We start from the raw sequence: 19,511 nt of genomic DNA on the forward strand, positions 1-19,511 counted from the left end.
CCGTTCATCCGTTTGTTCTGCACGACGTCTTGTGACGCGCGTAGCGTCGCGTGTCAAGCGAGCAGCTCGTTCTTCATCCGTTTCTTCTGCACGACGCCTTGCCTCGCGTCCAATGTTGTCTGCCAAGCGAGCAGCTCGTTCTTCATCCGTTTCAGCTGCACGATGCCTTGTCACGCGCGTAGCGTCACGTGTCAGGCGAGCAGCTCGTGCTTCGTCAGATTCCATTGCGCGTGCACGACGCACAGTTTCGTTCCTTCACTGTCGTAAACGACGAATGGATTGGGGCATTGTGTTTAACTACAATCAATCTATAATATAGACTAAGTATATAGACAGTAAGTATAAGATAGATAAGATAGTATAGATATATAAGATAGTAGTAAGATACAATCGAGACAGTAAGTCGTCACTATCCCTAAGTCTGGAAGTTAAGTCCTCACTGTCCGGAAGTTCGCATATCGCAGTTACGATTAATCGCAAATTAGTTTTAATGGCCAATTCTTCAATTTTTCAAACCGCGAGGCAGAAACAACAAACACGCAGTTCCTTCGCTGTAGCTTGACCGTACGTGCAAAGAAATATTAAAACTTTCATCGTTCCTTCGGTCTTCGCTCTCGTCCTTCGCCGTTCCTTCGCCCTTCGCTGTTCCTTCGTTCACGTACAAAACGTATGTGTTTGCTAAATAAATGGCCATAACTTGGTAACCACTTGTCCGATTAATAGCAAACCTTGAAAAGGCACATGCTCAGTTTCCCAGCAATATACCTGGCAAGTTTCACTTAGATCGGACCAGTGGTTGTCGAGAAACAGCGGTCATAGACATACACACAGACACAGAGATTGCTTGCATTATAGAGAGATAGAGAGATGACATCCTGGTGACAATAAATCGTACACAAAAAAAAACCACTACAATATCCAATGATGAACTTCCGATGAGGCATCCGAGGCATCCAATGACATTGATGCCCTTCAAGTTAACATCTCCAAAATTTCAGATGACTTGTGCCGAAATTCCATGAACCAAAGCATGAAAGGTGTGGGGATTGTGGGTACAGACAAAAATAAGAATTACTGGAGAACTGACATGAGAAGAAGGTCTCTCGGTAGATGAAAAGATCATGAGCATCATGAAAAGTGTTCTGGACTGGCTCCAGCAGAAAATGATTTGGCGATTCACTCGACTAAAAGAACTCGATGAAAAGTTGTTGTTATTTATTGTTTCTCCAGTTATTTCTCCAAAACTATTTATTGTTTCCCTCCCGTGGCCTGACACCCTCGGTACGCCATTCACCACGTGAGACTTCTATATTATAATTATGCTTAACGACATGTAATTGCGACCTCAATTTTGTATTGTTCACAGAGCTTGCAAAGTGGACGATGTTGACACCGACATGCCTGTCGCTGTGATGGAGGATTCCAGCATGACAAACTCCAAGAAATCTGCACCTGGCAAGAAAGGAAAAAAGAAGAAAGGGAAGAATGAATATGAGTATGCTCTTCACTCTTGTGTCACATTTTCTCATCAATGTTCAAGCCATATCACATTTGCTGCTGTTTTGTCTTCTCACCTTGCCTGCTCCCCTGCTCCACACTCCCTGCTTATGCTTAGCTGTGACTTGCCATGACAGCAAATGCAAAGCGACTCTTTTGTGTTTGTAGTGGTTTGTTCAATCCCAACCTGCTAGGTTTTATAAGCCAGGTTGGTTCTTGTTTTCTCCCTCTCTGTTCTTGCCCACATGTGTGTAATTGATGAATTAATAGTCACCAACCTGTGCTCCTCCCACCCTGCTTTCCCATTGTTTTGGTGAGGTCTTGCCCCCCACTCTTTTTCCTTTTGCTCCCTTCCACCTTTCCATTCCTTTCTTCTTTAGGGCTCTTACTTGTGTCCCATGCCATACATACCTCATCTGCTGTCTTTTCTCCACACTGCTTGATCAACTGATGCTCAAACGATCTAACAACCATCATATCCTGCTCGCAGGCACCAACTAGCAGATAAAATGTTGCTTTGAGGTGATTGGAGCATGCTCTGTGGGACCTCACCTTGCACCATTAAACATCTCCCCTCCTTCTCTTCTTTAAACGTCTCCCGCCGTCTCCTGCCTTACCCATTCCTTTACCGACTTCCTACTCTGGGGTTCCTCCCCTTCCTCTCCTACAATCTACAGCTTGGCTTGTTCCCATCCCTGTCCCTCACCTCATGCTCTGTTCTTCCCCTTCTCCCCTCTCTCCTGTCCCTCCCCCCGCCGTCTCCACGGTGCTCCTCCCCCCGCCGTCTCCACGGTGCTCCTCCCCCGCCGTCTCCACGGTGCTCGTCCCCCACCGTCTCTGCGGTGCTCATCCCCCGTCGTCTCCACGGTGCTCGTCCCCCGCAGTCTCCAAGGTGCCCCCCCCCCCCCGACGGTGCTCCTCTCCCCCCTGCCATCTCCACGGTGCTCCTCCCCCCGCCGTCTCCACGGTGCTCCCCCCCCCTGCCGTCTCCACGGTGCTCGTTCCCCGCCGTCTCCACGTTGCTCATCCTCCGCAGTCTCCAAGGTGCTCCCCCCATCCCCCATCTCCACGGTGCTCCTCACCTCCCCATGCTGTCTCCAAGGTGCTCCCCCCCCGCCGTTTCCACAGTGCTCCCCCCCCCTGCCGTCTCCACGGTGCTCCTACCCCCCGCCGTCTCCATGGTGCTCCTCCCCCCACCCCCACCGTCTCCACGGTGCTCCTCCCCGCCCGCCGTCTCCACGGTGCTCCTGCCCTCCGCCGCCTCCACGGTGCTCATCCCCCCTCTTCACCGTCTCCACGGTGCTCCTCCCCCCCGCTGTCTCCACGGTGCTCCTCCCCCCCGCCGTCTTCACGGTGCTCCCCCCCCCCGCCGTCTCCACGGTGCTCCTCCTCTCCCCCCGCCATTTCCACGGTGCTCCTCCTCTCCCCCCGCCATTTCCACGGTGCTCCTCCTCCCCCCCGCCATCTCCACGGTGCTCCTCCCCCCCGCCGTCTCCACGGTGCTCCTCCGACCCGCCGTCTCCACGGTGCTCTTCCCCCCCGCCATCTCCAAGGTTCTCTTCCCCCCCGCCGCTCCTCCCCCCCACCGTCTCCACGGTGCTCCTTCCCCCCACCGTCTCCATGGTGCTCCTTCCCCCCACCGTCTCCATGGTGCTCCTTCCCCCCACCGTCTCCACGGTGCTTCCTCCCCCTACCGTCTCTATGGTGCTCCCTCCCCCCACCATGTGCATGGTCATTCTCTCCCCCACCCCCACCGTCTCTAAGTGGAATTTAAAAAAAGATATTTTTACAGAAATATCTCATTTACATAGGTATTCAACCCCCTGAGTCAATACTTTGTGGAAGTGCCTTTGGCAGTGATTACAGCTTCAAGTCTTTCTGGGTGTGTCTGTATCAGCTTTGCACATCTGGATTTGGGGAGTTTCTCCCATTCTTTCATGTAGATTTGCTCAAGCTCTGTCAAGTTGGATGTGGACATTCGGTAAGCAGCAGTCTTCAAGTCTTTCCATAGATTCTCAATGGAATTCAAGTCTGGGCTGGTCCAGGCCACTCAAGGCCACTCAGATTCTTATTCTGAAGCCATTCCATTGTTGATTTGGCTGTATGCTAGGGGTCATTGTCTTGTTGGAATTTAAATCTTATAGTTCTCTTCAATGATTTACTTGCATTTGGCCCCTTTAATTGTTCCCTCTATTCTTAAACGTTTCCCAGTCGCTGTCGCTGAAAAGCATCCCCATAGCATGATGCTGCCACCAACATGCTTCATGGCAGGGATGGTGTTAGATGGGTGATTAGCTGTGCTCGCTTTCAGCCAGAGGTATCGCTTTGCATTCAGGCCAATGAGTTAAATTTTAGTCTCATCAGACCACAGAATCTCTTGCCTCATCCTCTGAGTCTTTCATGTGCCTTTTTGCAAACTCCAGGCATGCTTTTAGGTGCCTTTTTCTCTTGCCACTCTCCCATAAAGCCTAGATTTGTGAAGTGCTGCAGTTGTCTTTCTGGCAGGCTCTTCCATCTCAGCCATGGAATGCTGTAGTTCTGTCAGAGTGGTAAATGGGTTCTTGGTCACCGCCCTGACCAAGGTGCTTCTTGCCCGGTTGCTCAGTCTGGTCGGCCAGCCAGCTCTAGGAAGAGTCTGGGTAGTTCCTTCCCAGTATTCTTTCCATTTCCTAATGATGGAGCTCACTATGCTCTTGGGAACTTTCAACACGAGAAATTGTTTTATACCCTTCCCAAGATTTTATGTCAGAGTTCTACGGACAGTTCCGTGGACTTTGTGATAGAATTTCTGCTTTGACATGCACCGTCAACTGCGGAACCTTGTATAGAAAGGTGTATTTCTTTCTAAATCATGTCCAATCAATTGAATTGGCCACATGTGAGCTCCAAGCAAGTTGTAGAGACATCTGTTGGATGATCAAAGGAAATTGGATGCACCCAAGCTCAATTTGGAGTGTCACAGCAAAGGGGTTGATTACTTATTGACTCAAGACATTTCAGCTTTTAATTTTTGATTATTTCCTAAAAATTATACAAAAAAACTATTGCGCTTTGAGTTTATGGGGTATATTAATTTTGTAGATCAGTGACAAGAAAAACAAACTCTATTTTATCTATTTTTAATTCAGTCTGTAACATAACATAAATGTCAAAGGTCAAAGGGTGTGATGTGAATACTTTCTGAAGGCATTGTAAATGTCAAAATGTTCAAATCTTTCAACAGCCCCAAAAAATGTCCCCCTTCATGTCATGCAGCTATGATTATTATTGCCGGTCATTTTCCTTTCTTTCTCTCTTTTCAAACAGTGAAGAAGATATCCTCAGAGAAATGGAAGAACTGGCAATAGAAAACCATAACTTTGGTGGAGCATCAAGGAAGGAAGAAGTTAAACTGGTTTCTTCTCAGGTAATTCATTCATGAGTGTTAAACATTGAGGTGAAAAAGCCATTTTTGCATTTATGAGGAAGATGGTTCGTTCAGTATTGATACATGCTGGATCTTGAATGAAAAAGATGATCTTAAATTTAACATGAAACAGCACAATCAGAATGAACTTGGTCTCTACTTTTGTGCAATATTGAAATTGGGGTCATGTTCATATTAATCAAGTACCATAGTTTATTAGCGGGGCGCTAAATTTACAACCTTCGGAGAAGAAAATCTGTAGGCATTTATTTTGTACCAATATAATAGTTTAACTTTCTTTTTATGTCAAAGTCTGACAGGATAGCTGAGAGGTACACAAACCACCTCTCGGCTGTCGAGCTTGGGGCGGAATCCTGACCCAGCTATAAACAGTCAATCCTGGTGTTTCACAGGCAGGGTGATTCATAAATTTGTACGATGTCCCTCAGATAAATGTTAACCGGGCGTCCGTCTGCTGGCATTTGTTGGTGGACGTTAAAGTTCCCACGGTATCCTTCGCGAAGAGGCGTCGAGCTGTCGCCTGGAAAATACGTTTCTGGAAAATGCCACGAATGTCGAATCTGCAGATGTTGGGGGCATTGTTTCAATGGGAAAAGGGGAGATAGGTTCCCAGCGGTTCGTGATTCGTAAGGGAAAAATCAAGAACCCCATGAAAAAAAAACCACAAAGATGCCCGTGAAAATCTGCGAATGTTGAAGCAGGTCAGAAAAAGCTGCTTTATGCCTGCCGTGTGAAAGATGCTTTTAGGACTGTTATGTGCAGGGCTGGTGGAAATGGTTTATGTGTGGCTGGAAGTGGTTTTATACGTGACGCGGGGAAGATGCTTTTCGAAGTGTCATCTGCACGGTTGGTGGGAGACGTTTTCTTTTTATTTTTGCACTTTAAAAAAAACTGCAAAACTGCAAATACGCGAAGCACAGGGCCGCAAATGTAGATGCAGGTCACATTTTTTCAACCGCGAATAAGCTGGGAACACGAATGTTGGGTCCGTGAATGTTGATGTCTAACAGTATACTAACATTAAGTTTATGAGTTTTGATAAGGCAGGGACATGATGGGCCAGATATCTTCAACCCACTGACGGGAATCATAATGTAAAATATCCTTCAAGAGTTGATTGGCAAGGCGTGCCGGGTTTTGACAGGGTGTCGAGATTTGCTGGGTACCACCATGAATACATGATGATACATCCCAGCAAGTTTGATTATGTGTATTGTAAGTTCTTAATGTATCCCATCAATTTTGATGTTTGTATTATCAACTAATCAATCAAAACAAAATTTATTTCCTTCAAAAAAATCAACAGGTATAAAGAAGACATTTAAATAGCTGAAGGAGGCTGAATCACAAAACGCAACCAGGATGTAGCGTTAACATCCTTACACATAGATAAATTTTAAAAAATTGTTTTTTAAATCACATCATGCATGTAAATAAACCATGGTATAAATGGGGGGTGGGGGGGAAACAATAAATGAATGTGCAAACAATTTCACAAGATGAATGAGTGTTGGGTGGTGTTGGGCTAGCGGCTAGGGTGCCGGCTTAGGATCCTAGGATCCTGGGTTCGAATCCCGGTCGATCGCTGAATTAACGCCAGGGGGGTTGACTCAGCCTGTCATCCTTCCGAGGTCGGCTAATTGAGTACCAGTTCACTGGTAATTCCCTGTTTGTCGTTAAAGGCGGCAAAAAGGGTTGGCGTCAGGAAGGGCATCCGGCCGTAAAACATTGCTTCAAAAAGGGGACCAAAAAACAACAACAACCACGGTTCCCGAAAAAGGCCAACCCCCGCTTTGCGGGGAAAAATGGCCTCTAAAGGTGGTTATTATTTTATATTTATTAATGAGTGGATCAGCAGATCAATAAATCAATGGAAAGCACCAGTGTGAAAATTCAATAGATTTCTTAAATTACCTATGTACATTACCGTAAGATAAAATATTGCTTAAGTTTGAATGAGAAATTATTCAATGACAGAGTTTTTATAAATACCATCTGGCAATTAATTCCATAGTTTGGAGCCAGAGAAACGAATATTATCTTCAAAAGCAAGGTTCTGTGTTTCGGAAAATGTATACCAGTGGCGAATTTGGTATCATATTTATGAATTTCATTATTAAATTCAAAAAGATCACAACAGTTAGAAGGAAGTCGTCTTTTAATGCATTTATACATGAACATATTTTGCTGATGTGATGTGATGTGACATCCCACATTTTCAAAAGATTTAAGTGACTAAATAATTGGTTTGTACAAGTTCTTGGAGTTCGCTAGATATAATTTGAGTATGTTTTTTCTGCAATATTTACCAATTTATTCAGATGTGATTGAAATGTATTTCCCCAGACTAAATTACAGTATGACAGATATGGAAGTGCAAGTGAACAACAAAGCAATCTAGGTGTTGTATTTGGGAGCAAATGATTAAATCTATAGATTATACCATATTTTTGCAACTTTGTTGGCAATTTTCAGAATATTACATATCCAAATCCAAGAAAGCTTGGAATCAATGTATATACCCCGAGAAACTTTGTCTCTTCAACTCTCAAAATTGAATCAGCATTGATCTGGACGTTTGCAGTGGTCGAGTCAGTACATTTTAATTTTTTACTAAAGACAATATAATTACATTTATTTGAGTTAATGGACAACCCATTAGCTTTTAACCAATCACGTACTTCGAAGAGATTCTCATATAGAGCATTACATTCAGACTCAAAATTATCACAATACAAAGTATTGGTGTCGTCGGCATATCATACTAAAATACGCCATTTCGTGTCTGTCTGTCCGTCTGTCTGATGAATTTTTGACGTCAATACATTCCGTTGTTACTTATTCAATCTCAACCAAACTTGAGAGGATGATGAAGGGTTACATAATGAAGGTTGTAATGCTGGGGTTCTTAACCTGTGGTATCCATACCCCTTGGGGGTATGGGGACCAAAATCTGGGGGTATGGGACTCGTAATAAATCTTGCTATAATCCACCAAATGTCCTTCCGTCTGTACGAAGGTACTGCAAAAACGGCTCAACCGATCAAAACGATATTTTGTGTGGGTAATCCTGGGATCTCCAGGAGTAAAATAGGCTATTTAGTTTTCCCAATTTCAACTTTGGTCTCCAGTATTCTCAGGTTTGGACTCCCGCATAACATTCACGTTCGCATAACGTCCATTGTGACGATGTTCTCATTGTGACGATGTATGTGTTCAAGGCAGTGTTTGACGTGACGGTGTGAACGTAATTTCATAATGTTTTTCGTTTCGTAATCCTTTAATGAACGTTTAATGCCCTTCGATGTCCGGGGCCACACGCGCGCTACACTGGACGGGCCAGCGTGTACCTTGCCCTTCAAAGTCAGGCTCGGGTAAACCGCTGAGCCCCATCCGTGATGGGGACTGGGGCTTGAGACAGTGTCCTTCATTAAAAGTATAATAAACGCTGTCTCCATCGATCTTGCCAAGGCCGTAACAGCCATAACGTTTAATGTCTACATGAGAGAATTCCACATAGCTATTTGGGCGGTGAATACACCAACAGATCGCTGTCTCCATCGATCTTGCCAAGGCCGTAACAGCTATCGGCTCAAAATCCTTTTAACTGTTGATTTGGTACAGTTACACGTATCGGGAATTTGGTACACGTATCGGGAGTACATACGACATAGCGATTGTGAACATGATTATCGATCACGATTCACGATCATGATCATCACGATCATAGTGTATCGATCACGATTTGAAACACGATGGAATAATATTTACCGATATGAACAGTGATGTAGCTTTTTTTGAAATTCTGAAGATACTGTTTAGATTTTGATGATTTGCGTGTGATATGATTCAACAGAGGTTTATATGAATCGTTTAAAATAAAAAAAACCTTCAATTTCTGATATTTTTCCTTTTCATTTGGGCTTCCCAATTGGAGCCCCGCCCATAGGGCGGGTACCGTTGCTAGTTATAATAATATATTGTAATAAATTCAATGAAATATCAACTTTTAATATATAATAAATATGTATCTCTGTGAAACAGGTTTCTCTGCATTATTGAACCTGAAATCAAAGTGGAGAAATCGATTTGATGTGTCCGATATGTGAGTGGCGTTGTCACGAACTGTGCCCCGATTCCATATTCTGATTACACAAAAACAGCAGCAACAATCTCACTAGATAAGTAAAACGGCTTGCATAAAACTTGCATGTTTTAGTTTAGTTTTGTTTGTTTTGTTTCTTTGTTAACAAGCAAAGAAGTAAATAGGGATAAAATCCTAATGATTTTCTGCGGATCCCCGAACCTGGCCCATTTTCTGGGTAATAAGTTACCAATTTTCATCCAAAAAATAGGCAATGAAAGTAAAAACACCCCTCAGAATGCACCACAGAGCACCAAGAAATCAAAAAAATTCTAGGGGGACATGCCCCCAGTCCCCCCTAACTATGCGCACCTAAGGTGCGCCTTGGTCAGTCAACAGTCTGGCGAAGGGGGTATGGGGACATCGTGGGCAATCCGTTGGGGGTCTTGACAGGGAAAAAGGTTAAGAGCCCCTGTTGTAGCGCATTCATTTGCCCCCCTCCCAAAGGGGGTTTTCTCCCCGAGCTGGTTTTCCTTGCCATTGCCGTCAATGGCGTTGCGTGTTGAGATGTATATCGATGTTGAATTAGCTTTATCGTGGCGTTTGTCCAAAGAAGAAGATTTATCATGGCATTTTTCCAAAGACGCTTTTAATAACAAAATAAATGATAATCGCATATTGGTAATGTTATTACAAAACAATATTAATACTCATAACGTCCCACTTCCCCAAGGCGGTTTTCCTGCAGTGATAACGTGTATAAATAGCTTATAGTTACAATGGCGTTTCCGTGAGAGCAACGGCTTCTCCAGGAAGTAAAAATATTATAAACCACAAACACGTATGCTTAGCTTTTTAAACAGTCGCTAATGCTCTTTATAAGACTAAATGAAGAAATTTGGACGCATCCTGACATCCGTGAAGTAAGGTTTACTTACAGAACTGAGCGAAGATCTAATGTACTCAATATAACCCACAAATGTTGGGTTAATAACATGGCCCTTTCTGCCGGTGGCATTTTTCGTAGCGAACTTTTGAAACACGCTCCTGCTGTTTGATACGAAACTGAAAGGGAGGAAGACTGGGGTGTGCTCATTTACCAAGCAGCTAGCTAGCGCTTGCCAAGCCAGCCTTTCCCTAATGGGTTTGAATGCAATGCTTGCTCGAATGCTTAAACCACTTGGTGATCTCTCCACAACAAACTTGGTAAATGAACACACCCAATGTTCTTGAGACCCGACCATAGATCAACTGTAATCTATATACCCGAAAGAGGAATGACCCTCCCTGCCACTCCCGTATTCAGTGGGTGTACTAATAAAAGAAAAGAAAGCAATTCATTAGTTTTATTATGAATGTCATTAACATACAAACTAAACAGCAATGGACCAAGTAAAAAACCATAGGGAACGCCACAGGTAACTTGCTTAAACTCTGACAAAGGGGATTTACACCAAGTACATTGAGAATTATTGCTAAGATAGCCAGAAAAACCAGTCATGTGCAACACCCCTGATTCCAGAATAGTGTGGGAGCTGTGCTCGCACGATAAAATCGGACAAAATCGACGATGCCAGGAATTAGGTTTCTCTGAGCTATTTGTTCCCAGCTCACTCAAACGAACTCCAAAGCACTGAATCAGCCCATCGAACGGGCGGCAATATATATCAGAAACTCAACACACAAAAGCCACGCCTCTCAGGCGGGGCGTGGTATGCAAATAGATAAGCCACGCCTCTCAACGGGGCGTGGTATGCAAGGCAAGCGTTCGCCCGGTAAAGGCAAGTCTCAACACGCCCGGGCGAGTCCGGACACGTGACCGCTCGCCGGTTGCGTCATCGGCCGGTGCAGGGTAATTGTGTCATGCTACCGGTAACCGCTACACGCGCCCCCCCAGAATTAACATGCATCGGGAGAGTCAGTTTGAGGGGGGTCTTGATGACCCAGCCGAAACGACCCCTGATGATTCGTGTGGGGGTGGTAGGTGGCGGGGCGGTGGATGGTCGGGCGGGGGGCCTGGTTGACGGGGGACGGCCCCGACGTGGAGGAAGGGCCAACCGTGGAGGTTGGTCGAGGTCCAAATGGGCCGGCTTGAGGCGGTCCACGGAGATGCGGTCCGCCTTGCTGCCGATGTCGATGGTGAATGACTTGTCGTCCCTCTTCAGGACCCGGAAAGGTCCATCGTACGGCGGCCGGAGCGGTCCCCAGTGTGCGTCGTCCCGGATAAAAACGTACTCTGCAGTGCGAAGTTCTGGGGGGACGTGGGGTTGGGGGCAGCCGTGGTGGGACGTGGGCACGGGGGCAAATCTCCTGGCGGCCTCCTGGAGGACCGAGCGTAGGCGAGCCGTGGACCAAGGTCCGGTGGCGTCAGGGATGAATTCGCCCGGCACGCGCAGTGGCTGGCCGTAGACCAGCTCGGCGGTGGAAGCCTGGAGGTCCTCTTTAGGGGCCGTTCGGAGGCCCAATAGGACCCACGGGATCCTGTCGGCCCAACCGTCGTCCTGGAAGCTGGCCCTGAGAGCGGCCTTCATCGAGCGGTGGAACCGCTCGCACAAGCCATTGGCTTGGGGGTGGTAGGCCGTGGTACGGTGAAACTTGACCCCCAAGGCCTGGGCGACCGCGCCCCAAAGCTCGGAGGTGAATTGCGTGCCTCTATCGGAGGAGATGTCCGAGGGGGCGCCGAAACGGGCAATCCAGGTGCCAATGAAGGCCTGCGCCACGTCGGCGGATGTTGTTGATGCCAGCGGGACGGCCTCCGGCCACCTGGTGGTCCTGTCCACCATTGTGAGGAGGTGGGTGAAGCCCCGCGAGGAGGGAAGGGGTCCCACCAGGTCCACATTGACGCGATCGAAGCGCCGCGCGGGCACGTCGAATGGTGCCAACGGGGCCTGAGTGTGCCGATGGACCTTAGCGCGCTGGCAGGCGACACAGGCATTGGCCCAGTCGCGGACGTCTTTACGGAGCCCGTGCCAGACGAATTTCACTGCGACGAGCTTCTGTGATGCTTTCCGGCCCGGGTGGGAAAGGCCGTGGAGGGCGTCAAAAATGTGCCGCCGCCATCCGGTGGGCACGATGGGGCGAGGTTGGCCCAGGGAGACGTTGCACAGGAGAACTGTGCCTGTGTCCTCGAAGGGGACGTCGGCCAACCGCAGGCCTGTGTCCGCTGTCCGGAGGGCTTGCACTGTGGGGTCGGCGGTCTGGTCGGCCGCCATGCGGGCGAAGTCCACACCCAGGTGGACGGCGTTCGCGCCGGACCGCGAGAGGCAATCAGCCACAGCGTTGTCCTTGCCCGCGACGTGCCGGATGTCCGTCGTAAATTCGGACACGGCGGAGAGGTGGCGCTGCTGGCGGGCCGACCACGGCTCCGTAACCTTGGCCATGGCGAAGACCAAGGGTTTGTGGTCCACAAACGCCGTGAACGGGCGGCCCTCCAAAAGATGGCGGAAGTGGCGAACAGCCAGGTAAAGGCCGAGGAGCGCGCGGTCGAAAGCGCTATACTTGCGCTCGTTAGGGCGAAGCTGCCGGCTGAAGAAGGCCAGCGGTTGCCAAGCTCCGTTCACCCACTGTTCATGCATGGCACCCACCGCGTAGTCGGAAGCGTCCGTGGTGAGGGCGATGGGTGCGTCGAGCGCCGGGTGCGCCGGCATGGTCGCGTTGGCGAGGGCCAGCTTAGCGCCCGTGAACGCCGCGTCCATCTCTTTGGTCCAGGCGACGTCATGCTTGGCCGGCTTGCCCCGGAGGGCTTTATACAGGGGGCGCATGAGTTGGGCGGCGCGAGTCACGAACCGGTGGTAGAAATTTACCATCCCCAAAAATTCCTGTGGGGCCTTGATGGAGCTAGGGCACGGGAAACTTGTGACTGCCTCCACCTTGGTAGGCAGCGGGACGGCCCCGCGCTTCGTGATGTGGTGCCCCAGGAAGTCAACGGCCGTTATGCCAAACTGGTATTTCGCCGGGTTGATGATGAGGCCGTGCTGGACGAGGCGCTCAAAAAGCGTGCACAGGTGGACGAGGTGCTCCGCCCGGGAAGTGCTGGCGATGAGAATGTCATCCAGGTAGACGAACAGAAAGGTGAGATTGCGCAGCACACTGTCCATCAGCCGCTGGAAGGCCTAGGCCGCGTTCTTAAGGCCGAACGGCATTCGGAGGAACTCGAAGAGGCCAAAAGGTGTAATTACAGCCGTCTTCGGAACGTCGGCCGGCCGGACAGGTACCTGGTGGTAGCCCCGAATGAGGTCGACCTTGGAGAAGATCACCCGCCCCGCCAAAGGGGCGGAAAAGTCCTGTATAGTGTGGTATCGGGTACTGGTCGGGGATGGTGGCGTCGTTGAGGCGGTGGTAATCGCCGCATGGTCGCCACCCGGTTTGGGCACGATGTGCAGGGGCGAGGCCCACGCGCTATTCGAGCGTCGCACAATTCCCAATCGCTCCAGCGCGTCGAATTCCGCCTTCGCTACGGTGAGTTTGGCCGGGCCGAGGCGGCGAGCCCTGGCGTAGACCGGTGGACCTGTGGTCAGGATGTGGTGTTCGACGCCGTGCTTGACTGCGATGGCTGAAAACGTCGGCTGCGTGAGGGCGGGAAACTCGGCGAGCAGGCGGGTGAAATCGTCCACGGCCGGGAGCGCGCAGGCTAGCTTGGTCGGAGCGGAGCCGCTAAATGAGCAAGCGAGCGAGCTGAAGGTCTCCGCGTTGATGAGCCGACGCCGTTTGACGTCGACCAAAAGCCCATGCGCGCAAAGAAAATCTGCACCCAGCAAGGCCATGGGCACGTTCGCCGTGATGAAGTCCCAACTGAAGCGCTGGCCCCCGAAGCAGAATGCGACGCTGCGCGAACCGAAGGTGCGGATGGAGGAACCGTTTGCGGCGACCAAGGCGGGGCCGCAAAGCGTGGCCTGTTTGTCCTGCACCGAGGCGGGTATCACGCTCAGCTGAGCGCCGGTGTCGCACAAAAAACGCCGCCCGGACTCCGTGTCCGTGATAAACAGAAGGCTGCCTGAATGGCCGACACTCATGGCAGGCAGCGAGCGCCGGCCTGGTCGTTTCCCGACCTGCCGAAAGTGCACGGTGGGCGGCACGTTCTGACCTTCTGCCCGAACCTGGCGTGGTAATAGCACATGGTCCGCTCTGGTGGAGGCTCCGGCGGTCACGTTGGGTTCGGTCGACGGGGCGTCGCGGCGGCCGCTGCCGCCAGTGGCGCTGACTCTGCCGGTGGAGGCGCCGGTCGTGGCGCGGGCGTTGCCTCGGTCGGCCCAGGGTCCCAGGCGGCCGCTCCGACGTGTCGCCTGGCCGAGCAAAATTTATCGGCCTCCTTGGCCAGGGCGCGAGGGTCCGTGATGGGCGAATTAGCCAAAGCTAACCTACCTGCCCGGGTAGCCGCTGGAGGAACAGCTCACGGAAGAGGAAGAGCAAGCATGTGGTCCATGCTTTCGGACGGACGGGCCTCGCCCAGCTCCGGGAGGTCGAGTAGTTGTCGTGCGCGTTCGCTCTCCGTGAGTCCAAACGCACCGAGGAGTAGGTCTTTGAGCGCGCCGTATTTGTCGGCGTCCGGCGGGTGCTGTAGGAAGCTCAGAACCTGGGAAGCGGAGGAGGCGTTGAGCGCGGAGACCACGTGGTGGTAGCGCGTCGTGTCCTCCGTAATGTTCCGCAGGGCGAATTGAGAAGCCGCTTGAGCAAACCAAACGGCCGCGTGAGATTCCCAAAAGCCCGGGAGCTTCAAAGCTACAGCTGACTCCATCGCCGTGTTCGTAGAAAGGGGTCACCAATTGTGGGAGCTGTGCTTGCACAATAAAATCGGACAAAATGGACGACGTCAGGTATTAGGTTTCTCTGAGCTATTTATTCCCAGCTCACTCAAACGAACTCCAAAGCACTGAATCAGCCCATCGAACGGGCGGCAATATATATCAGAAACTCAACACACAAAAGCCACGCCTCTCAGGCGGGGCATGGTATGCAAATAGATAAGCCTCGCCTCTCAACGGGACGTGGTATGCAAGGCAAGCGTTCGCCTGGTAAAGGCAAGTCTCAACACGCCCGGGCGAGTCCGGACACGTGACCGCTCGCCGGTTGCGTCATCGGCCGGTGCAGGGTAATTGTGTCATGCTACCGGTAACCGCTACAATAGTATACTTTAGAGAATATTTTATGATTAATAGTGTCAAAAGCTTTAGATAAGTCAACAAAAACGCCTATGGCATGAGAATAATTTTCAAGTTAATCCTCAATAGAACCTTGTTATTTCAATTAAATGTTCTTATCAATGAAAGAGCAAGCAGAACATCAATCGAGATGCTTCTGCCATGGTAATTCGCCTTGATTTACCATGCTGTTTACAGAGTGTGTAGACAGGCTTCTCGGGTACATGTAGCCTCACCTTGAGATGTGATGGGAGGTCTGTGCAAATGATAAACGAGGATCGGAATTTCGCTGATCACTGCACAGTTTTGAAGGTTGAAAACCACAGCATTGCGATCAAACATCGAGGTGAACCTGACGATCACATGGTTTAAATTTGGATGTTGATTCCAGGTATCTTCTGGACGACACTTCCTGGGCAGTCGATGTACATTGACCAGCATCATGAACGCACTTCCTCGTCCGTGAATCAGAGCTCCGTAATGGCGTCGCAGACTGCGGCAAAGCAATCTTCAACGTCTTAATAGGCAGTTCATACATGAACAGATTTACCTTCCTGTTATGCATTTTAATATAACATCCTTATCAATGAAGGAAATTAAGTGAAAAAGAAAAAATAATTCTACATACTTTTTCCACGGTGATGGATTCATTCCCTTTTCTCGATGTTCGACGAACAGCTCTGTACCACTAAGACTAATTTGCGTTGATTTTCCTTGCTGTTTACAGAGGGTGCATGCGGTCTTCTTGAGTACATATTGCCTCACCTTGAGATGTGATGGGAGATCTGTGCTAATGGTGAACAAGGGCCGGGTTTTCATAAACAATGAAGGAGTACAAGTTATTTTCAATCCCGTTTCCACTTTTTCTTCTTCAATCACAGAAAGACTGGATCTTAAAACAGGCATCTTTGTGATTAATTGGAGACATTTTTGTTCAAAGTAAATCGCTTACTTGCTTTACAAACAAGTACATCAATTATTCGCTTTATCGTGGTACTATTTTCATTCTTTACGACAACAGCAGCCCTATAGAATGAACCGTCACACATGCGCACTCACACGTACACATGCACACACACCACACATACACACATACATACACACACACACACAGTCACGTGAAAAAGTAAGTACACCCCATGTAAAGTTTTGACTATTTCAACATACAGCTATTTTTTTTTTTTTTTTTTTTTTTTGCATACTGAATCGAGGCTCGTGAAAGAGCTAACATTTATTTCACAAACAAATCAACCAGACAAACAAAACACACAAAAAGAGGGAGCGGAAGACAAGATGGGGAGAGAAGGGGAAGCACACAACCACAACATTTGAGAGCAGGGAGAAGTGTGGGAGGGAGAGGGCTTGGGGGCAGGAGGCGTGGGAGGGGGAGGGCGGGGGGGAGAGGTATAAAACACAAGGGGACCGAAATTAACGGGGGTAGAAAAGATCAAGGTTTTGCATGGGGGAGGATAAGAGATGGTGGTGAACAGCTGTTTTAAAGACCTGGAGGGTGCAGTGGGATTGAAGAGAGTGAGGGAGTTTGTTCCAGAGGTGGGAGAAAAGAGGAATGAAGGAGTGAAGGTGAGCAGAAAGTCTTGATTTTGGCAGTTTTACCATAAGAGGGTTGCAGGCAGATCTTGTGCGACCTGTAGGAATATTTGGGGGACAGAGCCCAGAGAGGGCTGTGGGGGCAAGGCCAGAGAGGAGTCGGTAGAAGACGGAAAGACCACCAACCTGCCTGCGGTGAGTGAGTGAAAGGCCCTTGGAGTTAGCTTCATCGCGGGAGATTCCAATGATTCTGAACGCTTTGGTTTCAACAGCGTGAAGACGGGCTAGGTGTGAGGCAGGAGCACCAGACCAGAGGGGAGAGCAGTATTCCATAGAGCTGCGGATGAAAGCCTTGTATGTGGTGAGGAGCTCAGGTGTGCCAAGGAAGGACTTCGCACGACGGAGGATGCCCAGTCGGCGACTGGCTTTGGAGGCCAGATTTGAAAAGGAAAGATCATGGCAAATAGTGAGACCCAAAAGCTTGAGTGACAGAACTTCTTGGAGAGGATTATTCAGAAAGTGGATGGGAGGGTTTTCCAGTCGGTCTTTTCGGAGAGACATCGTAAGAGTGTGAGATTTATCAGGATTGAAAGACATGTTCCATTTGTTTGCCCAGTCTGTGATTTTGTCCAGGTCTGCAGAGAGTGAGGAGGCTGCAGACTGCCGATCTGAGGGATGAGGAATGGAGCGACAGAGAGTAGAGTCGTCAGCAAAGAGATAGAGAGGATTTTCAAGAGAGTCAGAGAGATCATTGATGAAGACCAGAAAAAGCACAGGGCCCAGAACACTACCTTGGGGAACTCCAGCCTGAACAGGAAGAGGAGATGAGAGAAACCCATTCAGGGCCACACGTTGACTACGACCAGAGAGAAAGTCAAGAGAGGAAGTCTTCAACAATATTGATAGATAAAGGTGATATAATCTATCTATAATTCCAGTAATCTCTCTGTGTGTGTGTGTGTGTCTGTGTGTGTGTATGCGACCGCTGTTTCTCGACAACCACGGGTCCGATATACTTGAAACTTGCCAGGTATATTGCTGGGGACCCGAGGATGTGCCTTTTCAAGGTTTCATATTAATCGGACAAGTAGTTACCGAGCTATGGCGATTTCTTTACCAAACTCCGCAAGCCGTTCGCTTTGGACCAAACCATTGCATGTAAATAGAGGGGGGGGATTGTCACCGTACTCGCAAGCCGTTCGCTTTGGACCAAACCATTTCATGTAAATAGAGGGGGGGGGGGGGATTGTCACCGTACTCGCAAGCCGTTCGCTTTGGACCAAACCATTTCATGTAAATAGAGGGGGGGGGGATTGTCACCGTACTCGCAAGCCGTCCGCTTTGGCTTTGCGAATGGACCAAACCATTTCATGTAAATAGAGGGGGGGGGGGGATATAATTTTGTACGGGCATGCCCTAGTATAACAAATGTCATGAAACATTTACATTTTGTAGTCCATTGTATAATTTAAATAAACATAAATGCAAATTTTGCATGTGGAAAAAGTAAGTACACCCCTACATTTATCACTACTTCAAATACCTAAAATTAGAATCAGGTGCACCAGCTCAGGTGCAAATGATTAGAACATCGTTAGAGAGGATGTTGGAGGAACCTGTCTTATTTAAACCTCAGACATTTAGTTTGGTTTGCTCTTTGTTGTTGAAGTGTGCGGCGACACCATGCCTAGATCAAAAGAGCTCTCTGAGGGCTTCAGAAAGAAGGTTATAGATGCCTACGAGTCTGGGAAGGGATTTAAAAAGATCTCCAAACAATTTGAAATCAATCATTCGACTGTCCGGAAGATCATCTACAAGTGGAGAAGATTCCAAACAACTGCCAACTTGCTCAGGCCAGGCCGCCCCAGCAAGTTCAGCCTGAGAGCAGACCGTCATCATTGCAGAGAATGTCATCATGGGACTTACAGGTAGCTCTTGCCACTGTTGATGTCAAAGTGCACGAGTCTACCATTAGAAAGAGGCTGCACAAAGTTGATCAACATGGGAGGTGTGCCAGGAGGAAACCTTTGCTGTCCAGAAAGAACATCAGGGCAAGACAAAAGTTTGTCAATTTACACCTTGGCAAAGACCAGCACTTCTGGAACAATGTGCTCTGGACAGATGAGTCAAAGGTAGAGCTATTTGGCCACAGTACCAGAAGACATGTTTGGCAAAAACCAAAGACAGCATTTGACTACAAGAACCTGATATCAACTGTAAAGCATGGTGGTGGAAATATTATGGTTTGGGGCAGCTTTGCTGCATCAGGGCCTGGGCAGCTCACCATCATAGAATCCACGATGAATTCTTCATTGTACCAGAGGGTGCTTGAGGATAATGTGAGGCCATCTGTCGGAACGTTGAAGCTCAACCGAAGGTGGACCTTGCAACATGACAATGACCCTAAACATACCAGTAAATCCACCAAGGAATGGCTGAAAAGAAAAAATGGAGGGTTCTGGAATGGCCAAGTCAAAGCCCGGATCTAAATCCCATCGAGATGTTGTGGGGGGATTTGAAAGGAGCTGTGCATGCAAGAAACCCCTCAAACATCACACAGCTGAAAGAATTCTGCATGGAGGAGTGGGCAAAAATTTCTCCCAGTCGATGTCAGAGACTGGTAGACAGTTATAAGAAATGCCTACTTGAGGTTGTTGCTGCCAAAATGGGCAATACCACCTATTAGAGTAAAGGGTGTACTGACTTTTTCCACATGCGAAATTTGCATTTATGTTTATTTAAATTATACAATGGACTACAAAATGTAAATGTTTCATGATATTTGTTATATTATATCACCTTTATCTCTCAATATTGT

At 48.6% G+C, this 19,511-nt stretch overlaps 1 protein-coding gene across 4 annotated transcripts in view; it reads left to right on the forward strand.

The window, feature by feature from the left end:
• EIF5B (eukaryotic translation initiation factor 5B) overlaps positions 1-19,511 on the forward strand; it is a 178,032-nt gene that overhangs the window by 14,809 nt on the left and 143,712 nt on the right. For all 4 annotated transcript variants that reach the window (XM_068105141.2, XM_078775418.1, XM_068105139.2 and 1 more), the window contains exons 2-3: positions 1,367-1,495; positions 4,804-4,903. In XM_068105141.2, coding sequence (XP_067961242.2) covers positions 1,367-1,495; positions 4,804-4,903 — 229 coding nt within the window. The remainder of the gene's footprint in view (positions 1-1,366; positions 1,496-4,803; positions 4,904-19,511) is intronic.

The sequence above is a fragment of the Myxine glutinosa genome, chromosome 4, assembly GCF_964187855.1.
Source record: "Myxine glutinosa chromosome 4, kmMyxGlut1.1, whole genome shotgun sequence".
Taxonomy (NCBI): Eukaryota; Metazoa; Chordata; class Myxini; order Myxiniformes; family Myxinidae; genus Myxine; species Myxine glutinosa.